This window comes from Heterodontus francisci, chromosome 38, assembly GCF_036365525.1.
Source record: "Heterodontus francisci isolate sHetFra1 chromosome 38, sHetFra1.hap1, whole genome shotgun sequence".
NCBI classification, from domain to species: domain Eukaryota; kingdom Metazoa; phylum Chordata; class Chondrichthyes; order Heterodontiformes; family Heterodontidae; genus Heterodontus; species Heterodontus francisci.
The window spans coordinates 13,458,089-13,478,079 of record NC_090408.1 but is presented as its reverse complement, the minus strand read 5'-3'; the positions used below and the strand labels follow the sequence as shown (position 1 = coordinate 13,478,079).

General features: G+C 42.8%; 1 protein-coding gene across 1 annotated transcript in view; it reads left to right on the top strand.

Annotated features, from left to right (window-relative positions):
* efl1 (elongation factor like GTPase 1) overlaps positions 1–19,991 on the top strand; it is a 348,427-nt gene that overhangs the window by 242,765 nt on the left and 85,671 nt on the right. Inside the window, exon 17 of the mRNA XM_068017730.1 lies at positions 63–210. Within this exon, the coding sequence (XP_067873831.1) occupies positions 63–210 (148 nt within the window). The remainder of the gene's footprint in view (positions 1–62; positions 211–19,991) is intronic.

Genomic DNA, 19,991 nt, shown 5'->3' with positions numbered 1-19,991 from the left:
ATGTCACATTTATAAAGTTGAAGCCTACTTCATTTTTGGATTTGTTTCCTCTGCTCGTACAGGTGAAATGCCACAGCTGGTGAGAGGGATGAAGCTGCTTAACCAGGCTGACCCATGTGTGGAAGTGCTAGTCCAGGAGACAGGAGAGCATGTATTAATAACTGCTGGAGAGGTCCACCTCCAGCGTTGCTTGGATGACCTCAGAGAAAGGTTGGAGAGTGAGCAGGGTATCACAGCACAGTGGCTTCATTACATTTCCTTTAGTGATTAGCACAGATCACCACAGTGAACAAATTCTTCAGGATGTGGCTCTCGAACTTATCCCTGAGTATTTATTCATAAAAAAACACCCATTTGTAAATGGTTAAAATTACAAGATAATTTTTGAACTAGATGCTTTTTCAAAATTCACGAGGGCCAATTTCAGTGGTTGAGAACGGACGTGTCCCAGGTAAATAGAATCATAGAATGGTTACAGTACAGAAGGATGCCTTTGGGACCATTGTGTCAGTGCTGTCTCTCTGCAAGAGCAATTTAGTTAGTTCCTCTCCGCTGCCCTTTCCCTGTAGCCCTGCAATTTCTTTCTCCAGGTGATAATCCAATTCCCTTTTGAAAGCCACTTTTTAATATGCATCCACTGCACTTTGTCAGTGCATTCCTAATCACTCGCTGTGTAAAAAGGTTATTCCTTATGTCACCAGTGGTTCTTTGCCAATCCCTTAAATCTGTTCTCTGGTTCTTGACCCTTGCACCAATGGGACCAGTTTATCTCTATCTACTCTGTCCAGACCCCTCATGATTTTGAACACCTCTATCAAATCTCCTCTCAACCTTTTCTGAAGAGACCAGCCCAAGCTTGAAGAATCTATCCTCGTAGCTGAAGTCTTTCATCCCCAAAACCATTCTCCTCCAATCTTTTCTGCACCCTCTCCAATGCCTTCACATCCTTCCTAAAGTGCAGTGCCCAGAATTGGACACAATACTTCAGTTGAAGCCAAACCAATATTTTATACAAGTTCAGCATAATTTCCTTGCTTTTGTACTTGATGCCTCCATTTATAAAGCCCAGAATTAATACATGATTGACAACAAATTTACATTCCTTTGAGGCACAAAAACCCAACAAGAAAAGTGGTCCAACCATGGCTAAGAAGAGAAGTTAAAGATTGTATTAGATCAAAGAGGCTTATAAAGTAGCCAAAAAAGCACTAAGCCTGAGGGTTGGCAGAATTTTAGAATTCAGAAAAGGAGGACCAGGAAACTGATAAAGAAAGAGAAAATACAATATGAAAGTAAACTAGCGAGAAACATAAAAACGGACTGTAAAAACTTCTATAGGTATGTAAAAAGAAAAAGGTTAGCAGAGACAGGGGAATTTATAAAGAGGAATAAGGAAATGGCAGAGAAACTAAACAAATACTTTGTGTCTGTCTTTACGGAGGAAGATAGAAAAAAACCTTCCAGAAATACTGAAGAACCAAGGGACTAGCGAGAATGAGGAGCTGAAAGAAATTAGAATTAGTAAGAAAGTAGTACTGGAGAAATTAAAGGGACTGAAAGTTGATAAATCCCCTAGACCTGATGATCTAGATCCCAGAGTGTTGAAAGAAGTGGCTGTAGAGATAATGGATTCATTTATGATCATTTTCAAAATTCTGTAGATTCTGGAGTAGTTCCTGAAGATTGGAAGGTAGCAAATGCAACCCCACTATTTAAGAAAGGAGGGAGAGAGAAAATGGGGAACTACAGACCTGTGAGCCTCACATCAGTAGTAGGGAAAAAGCTAGAATCCATTCTAAAGGATGATATCTGGATACTTAGAAAATAATGGTAGGATTGGGCAGATTCATCATGGATTTATGAAAGGGAAATCATGTTTGAAAAACCTGTTGGAGTTTTTTGAGAATGTAACTAGCAGAATAGATAAGGGGGAACAGTGGATGTGGTGTATTTGTATTTTCAGAAAGCTTTTGATAAGATCCCACACAACAGGTTAGTAAGCAAAATTAGAGCACATGGGATGGGGGATAATATACTGGCATGGATTGAGTATTGATTGACGGATAGAATACAGAGAGTAGGAATAAACAGGTCATTCTCAGGTTGGCAGGCTGTGACTAGTGGGGTACCACAAGGATCAGTGCTTGTGCCCCAGCTATTCACAGTCTATATCAATGATTTGGATGTGGGGACCAAATATATTATTTCCAAGTTTGCTGATGACACAAAACTAGGTGAGAATGGAGTTGTGAGGAAGATGCAAAGAGGCTTCAAGAGGATTTGGACAGGCTAAGTGAATGGGCAAGAACATGGCAGATGGAATATAATGTAAGTGTGAAGTGATCCACTTTGGTCAAAAAAACAAAAAGGCAGAGTATTCCTTAAATGGTGAGAAGTTGGGAAGTGTTGATGTCCAAAGATACCTGGGTGTCCTTGTTCATGAGTCACTAAAACCTAGTATGCAGGTGCAGTTAGCAATTAAGAAGACGGTTGGTATGTTGGCCTTCGTTACAAGAGGATTTGAGTACAGGAGACTGCACCTGGAGTATTATGTACAGTTTTGGTCTCCTTACCTAAGGAAGAATATACTTGCCACAGAGGGAGTGCAACGAACGTTCACCAGACTGATTCCTGGGATGGGGGGATTGCCCTATGAGGAGAGATTGAGGAGTCGGCACCAATATTCTCTTGAGTTTAGAAGAATGAGAGGTGATCTCATTGAAGCATACAAAATTCTTACAGAGCTCAACAGGGTTGATGCAGGAAGGATGTTTCCCCTGGCTGGGGGGGTGGTCTAGAACCAGGGGATAAAGTCTCAGGATAAGAGGTAGGCCATTTAGGACTGAGATGAGGAGGAATTTTTTCACTAAGAGGATGGTGGATCTGTGGAATTCTCTACCCCAGAGGGCTATGGAGGCTCAGTCATTGATTATGTTCAAGACAAAGATTGATAGATTTCTACCTGATAAAGATATCAAGGGATAAGGGGATAGTGTGGGAAAATGGTATTGAGCTAGACGATTGGCCATGATCTAGTTGAATGGTGGAGCCGGCTCAAGGGGCCGAAAGGCCTACTCCTGCTCCTATTTTCTATGTTCCTCATCAACCCTCTCTGTTACTTCGTCGAAAAATTCAATTGAATTAGTTAAACAGGGTTTGCCCTTAACAAATCCTTGTTGATTATCCTTAATTAATCCACATTTGTTCAAGTGACTGTTAATTTTGTCCCAAATTATTGTTTATAAAATTTTCCCACCACTGAAGTTAAGCTGACTGGCCTACAGTTGCTGGGCTTATCCTTGCACCCTTTTTTGAGCAAGGGTGTAAAATTTGTAAATCTCCAGTCCTCTGGCATTGCCCCCATATCTAAAGAGAATTGGAAGAGCCAGTGCCTCTGCAATTTCCACTCCTGTTCCCTCAGTATCCTTGGATACATCTGATCTGGTCCGAGTGACATTAACTTTAAGTACAGCCAGCCTTTCTGATACCTCCCTTTTATCATTTTATAGCCCATCCAGTATCTCAGCTACCTCCTCTTTCACTATGGCTTTGGCAGCATCACATTCCTTGGTAAAGACAGATGCAAAGTAGTAATTTAGTACCTGAACCATGTCCTCTGCCTCCATGTGTAAATCTCCTTTTTGGTCCCGAATTGGCCCCACTCTTCCTCGTACCACCCTTTTACTATTTAATGCCAGTAGAAGACTTTTGGATTCCCTTTGATGTTGATTGTTAGGCTCTTCTCATACTTATGCTTTGTTGCACTTATTTCTTTTTTCATTCCGCTCTGAACTTTCTGTATTCAGCCTGGTTCCCGCTTCTATTATCAACCTGAAGAAGGGTCACTGACCCGAAACGTTAACTCTGCTTCTCTTTCCACAGATGCTGCCAGACCTGCTGAGTGATTCCAGCATTTCTTGTTTAAGTGTCATACACATCCTTTTTTCGCTTTATCTCTTTCGTTAACTCTTTTGTTATCCAGGAAGCTGCAGCTTTGTTTGAACTACCTTTCCCCTCATAAGAATGCCCCCTGACTGTACCCCCAACTGTCTTCTCTTTAAAGGCAGCCCATTGTTCAATTATAGTTTTGCCTGCCAATGTTTGATTCCAATTTGCCTGGGCCAGATCCGTTCTCACCCCATTGACATTGCGCCCTCCCCCGTCATTACTTATTTTACTCTGGATTGCCCTTTTCCACATCCACCCTAAACCTTATGATACTATGATTACTGTCCTCTAAATGTTCGCCTACTGACACTAGATCAATTGACCCCACCTCATTGCCCAGAACCAGATCCAGCAATGCCTCCTTCCTCATTGGACTGGAAACATACTGATGTAGAAATTTCTGCTGAACACACTTCAGAAACTCTTCCCCCTCTCTGGCCTTTACACTGTTACTATTCCAGTCTATATTAGGATAAGTAAAGTCCCCATTATAACTACTGTATAGTTGTTGTACCTTTTTGTAATTTCCTTGCAGATTTGTTCCACTATATCTTTCCCACTAGTTGGAGGCCTGTAGAATACACCCAGTACCTCTGCTTTTTTTCTTAGCTCTAACCAAATAGATTATGTCTTTGACTCCTCTGGGATATCCCCTCCAGCATTGTAATGTTCTCCTTAATCAATACTACCACCCCTCCTCCTTTCTTTCCTTCCCTATTTTTCCTGAACACCTTGTATCCAGGAATATTTAGCACCCAGTCCTGCCCCTTTTTGAGCCGGGTCTCTGTTATCACCACAACATCATACTCCCACATGGCCAGCTGCACCTGCAGCTCACCAACCTTATTTACCACACTCTGTGTGTTCACATACATGCACAGTAAACCTAATTTAGACCTTATTGCATTCCTTTTTACTCTGACCTCACCTAACACCTTACTGTTTCTTACTCTAGTGCTCTCTGTCTCTCCCTTGTGCACCTTGTTTCTTCTTTCTAATGTTGCCTCCTGGTTCCCATCCGGCTGCCAAGTTAGTTTAAACCCTCTCTGATAGCACCAGCAAACATTGTCCCAGGAACCGAAATCCCTCCCTCCTATACCATCTCTCCAACCAGGCATTCTTTTGCTCTATCCTCCTCTAATAGGGAGATTAGTACCTTCAAGGTCCTGTTTCCTGTTTCTTGGTCTCCTTCCTAGCTCCCTATAATTTGCTTGCAGGACCTCATCCCTCTTTCTGCCTGTGTTAATGGTACCTATTTGGACCACGACTGCTGGCTGTTCACCCTCTCCTTCAGAGTGCTACGCAGCTGCTCCGTGCCATCCATTACCCTGGCACCAGGGCGGCAAAGCACCATCTTGGATTCAGGTCTGCGACTGCAGAAACGCTGGTCTGTCCCCTAACTATAGAATCCCCTATCACTATTGCTTTCCCATTCTTCCTCCCGCACCGCCCCTCAGAACCCTTTAGTGTAAATTACAATAAAAATTAAAAGCTTACCAGTTACTTATCCCACATGACTCCTCTTCCTGTGATGTCACTTCACGATATAGCCCTACCTCTCACCACAGCTCCTCTTTCCTACTGCCCGCTGGTTCCTGCGCTGTTTTCAAAAGGCTTCTCTCACCCGCTGTGCTTTGTTGCTCTCATAGTGGAATGAAAGATTGGCAGTTAAAACCGTAATAGAATAATGTGCTGCCTTTAAAAAGGAGATGGTTCAGGTGCAGTCGAGGTACATTCCCACGAGAGAAAAGATAGGTCAAACAAAGCCCAAAGCTCCCTAGTGACAAAAAGATAGAGAGTAAGATGAAGCAGAAAAAGGGTTCATATGTCAGGTTGATAATACAAATGAGAAACAGGCTGAATATAGAAAGTTCAGACGGGAAGTGAAAAAGGAAATAAGAGGCAAAGAGAGAATATGAGAAGAGAATCGTAAGTAACTTAAAACTGAATCCAAAAGACGACTTTAGGCATATAAATAGTAAAAGGGCAGTAAGAGGAGGGCTGTGCAATTAAAGGGGACCTATGCATGAAGGCAGAGGGCATGTCTTTACCAAGTAAGAAGGTGCTGCCGGAGTCATTGTGAATGATGAGGTAGTTGAGATACTGGAGGAGATGAAAATTGTATTTAAAGTTGATAACTCACCAGGACCAGATGGGATGCATCTGAGGATGCTGAGGGAAGTACTGGTAAACATTGCAGAAGTACTAGTCATAATCTTCCAATCTTCCTTAGATACAGGGGTGGTGCCAAAGCACTGGAAATTTGCAAATGATCCACCCTTGTTCAATAAAGGGTGTACGGATAAACCCAGCAACTTCAGGCCAGTTAGCATAACCTCAGTCATGGGACAGCTTTTAGAAACGATAATCAGTTACTTGGTCAAGTGCAGATTAATTAAGGAAAGCCAGCAGGGGTTTGTTAAAGGCAAATTGTGTTTAACCAACTTGCTTGAGTTTTTTTGATCAAGTAACAAATAGTTGTTTGGTAGTACAGAACTTGAGTATTGCTGAATATAGAGACATGTCGTTGAAGCTTTTCGTCTTGCACTCATCGGGACAATCGGCTAGAATACCAATGTAAGGGAAAACAACAACTTTATACAGTATGTGAAGAGAGTGCTGATTGGTTGGCAAGTGAACTCTGATTGGTAAAGGCATTGCCATGGAGAATGCACCAGTTTACGGTGACTGACAGTTAACTGCCAAGCTTTGTTTGAAATTTAAACTGGGCAGCTTGACTCTGATTGGTCAAGGCATTGCCCTGAGGAATGAACGAGCGAATGGCTGTCAGTTATTTTGTTTAGCTGAAACAGGGGCAATGTTTGTACATGTTCTTTCTGTCTGCAAAGAACAGGGCCCTGTGAATTAATATATGTAGCTTCCAGTACGCGCAAATGCGGCACACTGCCTGCCCTACTGACAATCTTAAATTGGTTGTCAGCAAGCTGCCAAACACCAATCCTGTGCCCGGAGCCTGCTCCTCAGCACACACAATCAATGGAAGAAGAACCAGCAGAAGGGCAACTAGGTGAGTGGCAAATGGTCAAGAGGAAAACCACAAAGAAGAAGGTGGAATAAAAGAAACGGGCCACCACCCAAACCACTAGCAAGAGGAGGCCGGAAGGGAAGGCCCCCCCCCTTTCTGGATGCAGCGCTGAGCCCAGCGCACCCCCACCCCAAAGCACTGAATGCAGCGAGATGCCCAGCACACCCCATCTCCGGGAAACCGGAATTAGTGAAGCGCCCAGCGCACCTCAGCTCTGGAAAGCCGGGAGCACCAATGTCCTCGAAGAGGGACAGAGAGGAAAGACACCAGCAGAGAATAGTTCAAGCCTTGCTGCCTACAACCCCACCCCCCCCCCCACCCCCACCCCCCTGCCCAACGTCACCTCGGCAGAACAAACCCCCCATGAGTGACCAGGATGAATTTTCTGAGCCGAACAACTGGGCAACAGTTTGCGAACATTATGGGTATGCAGGAACATACCCAAGGACTGGGACTAGTAATGACACCTGGAGAGGTAAGCAACATACAGTTTTAATGGGTTTAAAGATTGCTTCCATTAACGTGCGCAGCGTTAAGTCTACTACACGATGTGTTTCGACCTTGGGTAACCTCGCCAAGGCCAAACTTGCTGTTTCTGCAGGAGTGTGGAATACCACACCTCAGCACCTGCAGGCAATGGTCGCGATGGTGGTCCCATGAGCCATCGATCTGGTCGGGGGAAATGATTCCTGTTTCTCCAGCCTGGGTATTTTGCTGCACGGAGGCCACTTCATCTCCAAAGTTAAGGAAGTGGTGGGCAGTCGCCTCCTCATAGCGGACGTAATGTGCAAAAATGCTCCACTCTGGTTAATCAATGTGTACGCCCCAGCTCCCACTACTGCTGGCGATGTCCAGGCCTGTCATTCTAGGCAGTGAGTTCAACTGCATCATCTATGCAGCTGGATGATCCAGCAGGGCCAACAGTCAAATGAACGCCATGTCCAGACTGCTAAAGGAAATAGTAAAAGATGCCAAGCTGCACTCCATCTTTAGCAACCCTGCAGACAGAGCACAGCATAGTTACACCTGGTCAAGACCAGACTGGTCCATCCGTTCCAGGATTGACTTCCTGTTTGTGTTCCATGCATTCACAGTCAGATCCACAACGTCAAGCCGATGTTCTTCTCTGACCACTGCCTTCTACTATCCGACTGTCACTTATAGGACAACTAGCAGGTTGGCAGGGAGACATGGAAGCTGAACGTAAAGCTGTTGACCCCAGAGAACACTGAGGAACTCGAAAGGGATTACAAAAGTTGGAGAACCGTGAAACCCCTCTTTGAGTCCCTGACATACTGGTGGAAAGTGATCAAGACAAACATCAAGAGGTTCTTCATCCTCAAAGGGGTTCAGAGGGCGAGAGAGTGACAGAGGGAAATGTCCCAGCTCCAAAAAAGCATGCAGAATCTGCTCCTGCTACGGTCGATGGGGTCGAGGTCAAGGATGATCTGCAAGAGGCTCTTTGCCGCGGAGGCCTCCAAGATCACCTTCCGGTCCGGAGTCTGTCTGTGGAGCAGGATGAAACATGCTTGCGCTTCTTCTTCCCAAAGGTACACAGAGCGAGCTTTATGATCAGCAGCCTGAAGGAAGAGGATGGCTCAGTAACATCATCTCAGCCTGACATACGAAGGATCAGCAAATCCTTTTTGTTCCTCGCTGTACAACGTGAAGCCCACAGCCAGAACAGCCTCCCAGTCCTTCCTTTCCTCCATCACGGAAGTCTTAGATGACAGTACGCGGGAGAGTCTGGACAAATTGCTAACTCTGGACGAGCTGACAGAGGCCATCAGGTCCTTCGAGATGATTAGTACTGCCGGAAGCAACGGCTTACCGATCGAGCTGTATTCAACTCTTTGGGACTGGATTGGCCCAGACCTGCTTGAAGTGTACGAGAGTATGCTTCTGGCTGGCAGCATGTCAGAATCCATGAGGAAAAGCATCATCATCCTCATCTACAAGCGGAAGGCAGAGAGAGCGGAAATCAGAAATTGACGGCCCAACTCACTGCTTAATGTGGACTACAAGATTCTGTCCAAAGTCGTCACCAGTCAGGTCAAGTCTGCTCTGGAGTTGGCAATTATCCCTGATCAGCCCTATACTGTATCCGGCAGGAAGATCTCTGATAGCCTCGTGTTACTCAGGGATACGATCACTATGTACGGCACGGGGGGTGGACACCTGTTTCATCAGTTTGGACCAGGAGAATGCTTTTTACAGGATATCGCACATATACATGCTCTTCAAAATGGGATTTGGGGATTGAATCTGCAATTGGATTCACCTGCTCTATACAAACATCAGTCGAGCAGTTTCAATCAATGGGTGGGAACTGGAAAGTTTTCCGATCAAATGTTTGTTTGCTGATCGCACCTTTTGCTGAGTCCATCAGGAAGGATGTGGGCGCAAGAAGGGTGACAATTCCAGGCAGCGGAGGCACTTAGGTCAAAGCCTTCCTGAACATGGACAATGTCGCCGTCTTCTGCTCAGATCCGCTGTCCATTTGCAGGCTAATGAGCATCTGTGACCGGTTCAAACTGGCCTCGGGAACCAAAATAAACCATGGCAAGAGCAAGGCAATGTTTTTTGGGAACTGGACTGACCGATCTTTTGACCCCTTCACCATCAGGTCAGACAACCTGAAGGTGCTGGGGATATGGTTCAGAGGGACTGGGATGTGTGGCAAAAACTGGAAGGAGCGAGCAGCCATGGTGAAACAGAAACTGGTCGTGTGGGAGCAACGCTCCCTCTCCATTTTGGGTAAGAACCTGGCCATCAGGTGCGAGGCACTCTTGATGTTGCTTTAGGTGGCACAGGTCTGGCCCATATCCCAGTCCTGCACCATGGTAGTCACCCGAGCCATCTTCCACTTTTTCAGGAGATCAAAAATGGATTGTGTCCTCAGAGACACAATGTTGAAACCTCTATATAAAGGGGGAGAAAAACGTACCCAATGTCTCCCTCATCCTGATGGCCACCTTTGTCTGTGTCTGCGTCAAGCTGTGCATAGACCCCTGGTAGACAAACACAAAGTGTCACTACATGCTGAGGTTCTATCTGTCCCCGGTGTTGCGAAGGATGGCTCTTTCCACGTTGCAGCGGAATTCTCCATTCAGTTGGACTATGCTGCACCACCTATTCTTCGTGAAAAAGTTTGTACAGAAAAACACCTTTGACCACAAGTCCATCAGGCAGTAGTCCACATGTACCATCCTCAAGGAAAAAGAGATGGTGGATCCTCTCGAATGGTTCCCGAACAGACTGACAAACTCATTTGGCAGAATGCCTTTTCGCCAAAACTTTCAAACAAGCACCAAGGCATAGCTTGGCTGGTGGTGAGAAAGGCCCTCCCTGTCAGATCCTTCCTGCATGCCCAAAGTCTCCCTGCCTCCGCATGCTGCCCTCAAGGTGGCTGCGGTGAGGAGGAGACTGTCATTCACCTCCTTCTGGAATGTGCCTTTGCAAAGCAGGTCTGGAAAGAGATGCAATGTTTTTTGTCGAGGTTCATCCCAAGCAGCTCCATAACACATGACTCTCTGCTCTACAACTACTGCTGGAGGACCACCAACTCGGTGAAAGACGCTCTTTGATCTGCCCGAAACTTGCTGGTCTTGCAGGCAAAGAGTTGTCCACAACCGAGTGTTGCAGACTGGCACGTTCCAAGGTCCATGGTGCTGAGGGATGCACTAAAGCTTGGGGCAGCCATCACAAAGGCTCAATGGGGAAAGGCCAATGTGTAAGGCCCTCCTGCCATAGTATAACAAGGGGCTGGAACCCATGTAAAACCCCTTTGGGTTGTACGCACCAGAAAATGTTTTTGCTACGTAATGCATATGTACATTGTATATAAAATGGAATGGCAAGAGTTGTGAGGTACCTCACATTCAGTATCGAAAGATACTGATCTTTTTTGCACTTTCTGAAATGTTCACTCTGAATTGTTTTGTAATTTGCTTTTTTTAAACAAATTTTATGAATAAAGTATATTTTTGGAAAAAAATGAAAGTGATGAAAAAGGCATGTGGGGTCCTGGGCTTTATAAATCAAGGCATAGAGTACAAAAGCAAGGAAGATATGATGAATCTTTCTCTAAAGCACTGGTTTGTCCTCACTGGAGTATTGTGTCCAGTTCTGGGCACCACATTTTAGGAAGGATGTGAAGGCATTGGAGAGGGTGCAGAAAAGATTTATAGGAATGGTTCCAGGAATGAGGGATTTCAGTTACATGGATGAATTGGAGAAACTGGTGGTGTTCTCCTTTGAGAAGAGAAGTTTGAGAGGAGATTTTCTTGAGGTGTTCAAAATCATGAGTGGTCTGGACAGGGTAGAAAGGAAAAAATTGTTGCCATTGGCGGAAGGGTTGAGAACCAGAGGGCACATATTTAAGGGGATTGCCCAGAGAACCAAAGGTGACATGACACAATGAGTGGTTGGGATCTGGAATATACTGCCTGAGAGGGTGGGGGAGGCAAATTCAGTCTTGGCTTTCAAAAGGGAATTAGATTATCACCTAAAGAGAAAAACATCTGCAGGGTAAGGGCAGGGGAGTGGAACTAGCTAAATTGCTCTTGCAGGGAACAAGCACAGACTCAAGGACCTGAATGGCCTCCTTCTGTGCTATAACCATTCTATGATTCTATAAACTCAACACACAGTGGCTGTGCTCCTGATGGAAACCACATCTTCATGCCAATTCAGCTGCTTAACATTAAAACATGATGTTCCTTTGTTTGACTTTAGATCCTAGCATCCCCTTCCAAGTCATCAAATTAACAATAGACAGTTGCAATCAGTGAAAAAAAGATGTTCATATCCACCCTCAGAATTACTCCAAAGTCAGTGGTCCCAATAGCAGTCCAGCCACCACATCTTAAAGAAAAACATGTTTGCACTGAATATCTAGCCATCATGTACAAAAAAAGAAAATCTTGCATCTAATACATGTCACTCTCACTCCACATAGTACATGGAATGCATCACACTTGGCAACAGATCCAAAATTTAAAAAAAGTAATTGAAGTTCAGCCTAAAGTGTGGCTACCAGACCTGAACCCAACCAGACCCGACGACATGTGTCAGGTGCGGGTCGGGTCTCTCTTCTGGGTCCAGCATTCGGGCTCAGGTCAGGTGGGGCTGTACATGGACAGTGCTGTCTTGCTCCAGGAAGTAATCTTCAAATGAACATTCAGGACATCAAGGCGGGAAATGTGCAGTCCAGATTCCACACTCTGCTGTAAAGCCTGGCTACCTGACCAGACCCAACTACATTTGTCAATTAAGGTCGGGTTGGGCATTTAAAAAAGTTAAAGGACTCGGGCCCAGGTTCAGGTTGGCTTTTGTTGGGTCTGGCCTGGGTTGGGTTTTAATTTTATACCTGAGCCAGGCTTTTAATGCAGCCTGAAATTTACAAACATTTACAACCAGGTTCTAATTGACCTCATCACAGAAGTAGCTACAGTTCCTGTTTTGGCCTGTTTAGAGCAATAACTACAAACGCATCACCCAATTTATCATGTAAACATACATTAGCATAACAACAGCAGTGTAGGAGATCAGCTAATAAAATATGTAAATATTTTAATGGATCTCCTATTATGTTGCTGACAGGATGTTGTAGGATTATAGTATTTTAGAAGAAAAAGTAGGAGAGAGAATTTGTTTTTTGGGACAGGATGTTCATTGTGTGGTGGTGGGAGTAATATAGGAAACATGGGGAGTGAAATGTATTGTGGGGAATTGAGCCCTTTCAAAGAGTGTTAAGTGGAGAAAAGAATTGAGGATAATGGGGAAGGATTTTTGAGGTAGAGTACTGAGTACTGTAGAGGTACGGATGTGTAGCGAGTAGTTGACGGGGGAAGGGTGTACTGTTTGTAAAAAATATTTCATGGGGATTGGGGTAGTCATGAATCAAGATGAGCTGCTTGGAGCAGGGAAAATTTAGATTCGGTTCACTCAGGTACCCATTATAAATTTTAAATTCCAGTGGGGAAAGTCAGAAAGATAATCGTAACAGATGGGAGACCCAGTGGGGTGCCATGATTGGGCCACAGGCCTGCCTTTGATGCAATACTAGGGAGGCCGAGCAAGGAGCTAGGATGAGGCTGGAGGCCCAAAGATTACATTTTCCAGAGGCCAGAGTGGGCTAGAGTAATGAGGGAAAATGTAAAGAATACTAAAGATGTGCTGGACAATAGGGAGGCTGTACAGCTGGACCTGCTGTTGTGCCACTGACCTCACTACTCATCTTACAATGTGACAGGAAATGGTGACAACCAACTGTTGACATTTTAACATTGCAAAACTCCAAAGGATATGTTTAACTGTGTCTACTATGGAGTGCGTAGCATGTAACATTTTTAATTTGTTATATAAATGTATGTATGCCAAAGACTTGTGGGTTGATAGGTAAATTGGCCATTGTAAAAATTGCCCCTAGTGTAGGTAGGTGATAGGAGAATTGAGGGAAGATGGGGATGTGAGAGGGAAATGGGATTAATGTAGGATTAGTATAAATGGGTGGTTGATGGTCGGCACGGACTCGGTGGGCCGAAGGGCCTGTTTCGGTGCTGTATCTCTCTATGACTCTATGTATTTGTCACATTGGACTGGATCTTGCTGGAGAGGGGCAAATTACCCCATTAGTTAAACTTTTTTCTGCACCATTCAGCTGAAATTTTTTTTGCTGTAACTTGCTGAAAGTATATGATGGTGCAGCGAGGGCAATGAGGCATCTGGGACCTCAGTGACCAGTGGGACCAGCAGTGTACATACGAACATACGAATTAGGAGCAGGAGTAGGCCATTCGGCCCATTCAAACCTGCTCCGCAATTTAATAAGATCATGGCTGATCTGATTGTGGCCTCAACTCCACTTTCCCACCTACCCCCTATACCCTTTGACTCATTTGTCAGTCGAGAATTTATCTACCGCTGCCTTCAAAATATTCACTGACCCTGCCTCCACCACTCTATGGGGAAGAGAGTTCCAAAGACTCAGTCCTCTGAGAGAAAAAATTTCTCTTCATCTCTGTCTTAAATGGGCGACCCCTTATTTTTAAACTACGTCCCCTAGTTCTAGTCTCTCCCACAAGGGGAAACGTCCTTTCAGCATCCACCCTGTCAAGTCCCTTCAGGATCTTATATGTTTTAATGAGATCATCTCTCATTCTTCTAAACTACAATGGATACAGGCCCAACCTGTCCAACCTTTCCACATAAGATAACCCCACCCCCGCACCCCCGCGGTCTCACCAATACCGTATACAACTGTAGCAAAGCAGCGCTATTTTCTATTCCATTCCCCTTGCTATAAATGACAGCATTCCATTCTTCCTAATCACTTGCTGTATCTGCATGCCAACCTTTTGTGATTCATGTACCAGGTCACCCAAATCCCTCTGTACCTCAGAGTTTTGCAATCGCTCTCCATTTAAATAATATGCTGCTTTACTATTCTTCCTGCCAAGGTGGATTAGTTCACATTTTCCCACATTACTCTCTATTTGCCAAATTTTTGCCCACTCACTTAACCTATCTATATCCCTTTGCAGACTCCTTACGTCCTCTTCACAACTTACTTTCCTACCTATCTTTGTGTCATTATCAAATTTAGCAACCGTGCATTTGGTCCCTTCATCCAAGTCATTGACATAAATTGTAAGTAGTTGAGGTTCCAGCACTGATCCCTCTGGCACTCCACTCTTCACATCTTGAACCTGAAAATGACCCATTTATGCCTACTCTCTGTTTTCTGTTAGCTAACCAATCCTCTATCCATGACTAACTGATCCTATATCCATTCTCTTCAAGCAGTGAGATTTAAATATTGAGAATGGAACAGAGGAATGGTTGAGAAGGAGGAAGAATTAGAGTCAAATCTGCTACAGAAAGGGAAACAAAGGTGGGGAAAAAATAGTTTGACAGAGAGGGAATAAAGGAAAAGTAAAAAAAAAATGTAAATTCAGGAATGAGATTGAACTCTATAAATTTTTCTGTTGTCAAAAGGTACGTACGATTTTAATTACCAGACGAGACTTTCTGCGATGAATTTCATGTGCAAATCCAGCAAGTTCTGAAAAATAATGGGAGGCTAAGGGTGAAATGCCGTTGATGCAAAGCAAATGGTGGAGCGACGTAAATCGATCAGCATATTCTGGAGAGTTACAACTCATAATTCTTAACCTCCTGAACTTGCTGACTGATTTGCACATTAATAACGGTGTGTGTCATTAATATGCTGTTACTTTTACAGCAAAATCCAGCCCAGTGACATACATAAAATATGTGGCAAACTTCCATCTAATGGACCTTTTATTGCAGATAATCTTGGTTTCTATGTTTCGGACAGTTCTCATAAGTGAGCCTTATCTGCAAATCTGTAAAGGTGTCTTCATTTGTCCTGATATTTAGCTAAACTTCAAGAATAACAGAGGACTCTTTTTTTAGATTCCTTCATCTATTCATTCTATCCTGTACCTCAACTGGAACCTGTTCATCTGGCAAAGCACTATACTTTATTTTAAGCTTTAACTGGTACAAACAGACTTATTAAACAGGAATAGAACAAGCAAATAATAGCAGAAATATAACCTATACCTATACAGTTGTTGATGCATTGTGCTCAATCCTCCTATAGCAGAAAATAATATATAGTGCTCAACTCCAGTGGTCTAACTAAAACTATTTAACTTGTTAGGTAATTTTCATTTTTGAATTCTTTCTACTCCAGCAATGGAAGCAAGATGGTTTATCTTGCTTTTCAGAGGTTCAGGTCAAACAGCCTCTTTTCAAAGGTCCCTCAACAAATGCCTTAGAATGAAAGAGACATGCTGAAAAGTCCCTCAAACAGTAATTGATAGAAGCCAGAATGTGAATAACTGTCAAACAGTTTGGGTGTAAAGATCCAAATTCCCTGGGGTTTCAGACCTTTGCACTGAACTACACTGCTCAAGATTCGTGTGAATGTGAAACTGAAACCACTTCACATTATGTTAAACTTGTACTTTTAGTGCACTCTTACAGTCAGGATGGGGGTGCTCTGATCATAGCTGTATCAGAAGATTGATATGTACCGTTTTAATACTGCTGCACTTTAATGTTTATATCTTAAAAATTTCTTGTTTTTTAATTACTGTCCGCCTTGTGGCCATTAAATCTATTGATTTTTTTAAATTTCCCATTAGTTATGCATTTAAGTTGCTGAGATGCTCGCCATTCTAATTGGCTACTTTCAACTTGTTTTTCGCCAATCATATTTCTCCCCAATTTCAAAATTCTCCCTAACAAACCACCAAAAAAAATTATGCCATTCACATTCAACCAAAAGAAACTGCCACCCAGCAATTCCTCCACCACCCCATTATAAATGTCAAAAAATAATCACACTTCAACCACACAGAAAACAACACACATGTACCCATAAGCTTTGCTCCATAACCTTTCTCCTTGCATCTATAAGCAGCCATGACACACGTAGCCAGAGTTCTTGAACATCCTTAACTCCAGCGACACTCTTCCCTTATTCCTGGCAAACAACCGGTAAGAAAATGTTCAGTTTATTCATTGGTGTTCCCAGGGTCACAATGTACAGGAGCCATCACAGCTTTCTTTAGCTGAGGAATTCCCAGGAGTCACTAATGAGAAATGCCTGTGGAGGAATGCAGCAGGTTAAATTTTATTTGTGTTGGTTTGAAATTGCACTCTACAGTATTCAGGGTGGACGCCTCCATTAAAATATCAGAAGAATTTTGTCTGTAAATATTAATGTAGTGCAGATATCACACAGCATGATGTATTTCTGTGTTAAGATGATTTGCAGCTTAATTAATGTTTTTATCCTTCTTAATCCTGCCCATGTGCTGCAGCTCATAACCATTAAAACTGGAGTTACTAAAAGATATATGTAGATTGAAAAGCAATTGATTTAAACAAAAAAAAGTGCTGTTGACAGGATCAGCTCAAGAACGATCTCAGTTATTCAGAAGTGTATTTATACAGCCTCATTGTATCATTTTTATCATGCATTACAAACAACCTGCAAAAGATAAAACAATGATGACTTTAGTCTGAGCCATCCTGTGGAGGCTTTGTAACTTTTTCTCAGTCCAACACATGTTAATATAGGAATTGCTAGATGAAAAAAATCTCAATCCATCTAGTGCATCCCAGTAGTCGCATGATACAATGATAATTGTTGTTGACTAATCAAGGAAGTTGTCTCAATCAATTAGTCTATAACAGATCCTGACATGAGATGAGGAAAACCCTAGTGAAGAAGAACTCTGGGAACCATAGGTGTAAAATAACCTGTTCCTTTCAAGCTTGCTACACTTGCCCTACGTCATGTCTCAAATTACTCATATACCAAAATATTTTCTGAAAGAAATCTATCTAATTGCCATCTGAATCTGCCAATACGCACTGCCCACCATTTCCCGAGGGAGCCTGTTTCATAGAATTATCACTCACTCACTGAAATATTGTTTTTGCAAATTATTTTTGAATTTGCCCCTCTTCAATTTCAGGCAGCGTCATCTTCTGATTTGGACAAGGTGAAATAGCTTGTCGTGGTCTACATTATCAAGTCCTTTTCGAGTTCTAAAAACAGCAGTCATATCACCTTTTTCCAGTGAGAACATGCCCAATTTGCATTCAATTTAAACTTAATCGTTTCTCATATTCCATTCTCTCAAGCATTCTGATTGGTCTCTTCTGTATCCTTTCAATAGTTACAATATCCCTTTTTGTACTCTGGCAACCAGAACTGTATACAGGCTTCTAAGTGTGGTTGCACCAATGATTTATAAAGTGGCAGTATTATCTCACTATTTCGGCTCAATATTGACCTTTTAAATACATCCCAGCACCGATTTGCTTTACTCACTCCCGATGAATATTGTTGCAATAGTTTCTATTTATTGTCAATCAGAACTGCCAGATTCCTTTTAATTTCCATGCACGTAATTTTCTTTCCATTTAAGCAATAGTCCCTTCCTGGATTTTGTCTCCATATGAAGTACTTTGCATTTATCTGCATTGAATTTCATTTGTCACTTGTCTGCCCAATTCCCAAGTGTATTTAAATTGTTCTATAACTTGGCTTGTTCAGCTTTGGAGGCTACCATCTTCATTAGTTTTGCCATTAACCATTGTGCTTGTGACTCTTAGCCACTCATAATTTATGACTATGTTAAAGAAAATGTGTCCCAAAACAAACCCCTGTGGGACCCAATTCGTAATTCTCCCAGCCTGATGACAACACCTGTGCCACCATCTTCTGGGTTCTATCAGTCCAACCTATTAGATATCCGTTGCAAAATATATCCACCCTTTCTCGCTTTACAATATAATTAATTAAAACCTCAAATAGGTAGTTCCATAAGGAGACCAGAAACTTGCAGTCAAACTTGACCAAACAAAAGTGCACCAGCAGATTGTACATGTACATTTGGAACACCCATTGCATTTTAGAGGGTGGGTGTTCTTACTTACAAGTTACTCTCAAAAAAAATAAGGTTCACAGCATTGATTGTCAGGTGTTCACAGAGTTACTAAGCATACAATAATAACTATTATTAAACATATACTTAGCAGCACTTATGTCAAAACCATGAGTTTTAACTGGGAAACCGAAAACACTTCAAAATTCCAGAACTCAATGTACTTTGTCAGCCAGATCTTCAAAATCTGAAGTATCCATTCCAATACCACTCATTAGACCCTTTTCCAGCACCCATAAATGACAATTTTCATATTCCGTAGCATTACCTAAAACATAGCAATCATTCACTACTGATTTGGGTGTCTCATCCGGCAGCACAGAAATTCGTAACTCCTTAACTTGTTACACTCCTTGGCCTTCTCAGGCAAGTCTTTTATCTTTCAAGGCTTGACTGAATAAAGAAAGCTTCTCTGCATGTTCTATGCCTGTGCAGTAACTTGTTATTAATTAAAGCTCTCTGACTAGAATGTCTTTTAATTAGGTTTGCTATCTAAGCCAGCCATTGTATTTCATTGCATTTATATTAAAACAAGCCTGTCTTGTGATTACAGTTTCATTCTTCTAGCAGAGACTCACTTAACATGCAAAAGCTAAAAGTTAATATAACTACAATAGAAAGATTAATCCTTTCCTTACAATCATCCCTTGTTGGCTAAAAGTGTGTCAGGCCAACACTAAACATTATTTCATCAGCATTATGTATTTGGAAGTCATCTGGACTTAAAAGATCTTCCAGTACTCTCCTTCACTGTTAATGGGTTGTGCAGCCCTCATACCTTGTGTTTAAGAACCTAAGTGTCCATACATGTTTCAGTGATGATTTTATCTCTCGTGTTTACATCTGAGGGCCCACGTCAGCCAAACTCTTCTGAGTGCCCAGGACCAATGACTTGCCAACACAATGCTGTCATGTGTTTATCAATTACCAGGATAGACTAGAATTTCTGTTTGCCCAATAAGAAGTGCACACTCTCTTCATGAAGGGATTCATCACACTTATTAAGCCCAGAGAGCTGAGGCATGGCAGGCAATAGCCACGGATTAAGGAGCCTGCAAGTGTGGAAAGTACTGGAGGAGTTTATCCAGCCTTTGTTTATATACTGGAACTCTTACTGCTGCAGAATCTTTTCCCACCACACATTGACATTACAAATTCCACAGCAGTGACCGGCAATAATCTTGTGCATTCACTGTTTTGCAAATTTTGACTTTCACACTTCTGCTGTTTGACCACAGCAGAAAACAGGCAGCCAGAACTGCATGTGGCAATCTTTGTATTGGCTGTTATTGTCTCTGGAGGAGCATAGGGTGTGTCTGCCTTGCTCCAGAAGAAGCAGCACTGCTTCATTTACTTTAAAGAAACCAACAAAGCAGCAATGATGATGCAAAGGGACCTTAAATTCTACCAGGTGTCATAATAAATTGCTGCTGGATTATTTCCAGCCATTTAACCCTAGTTATCATAACTGTTTACGAAACTCACACGTAATCTGACGCTAC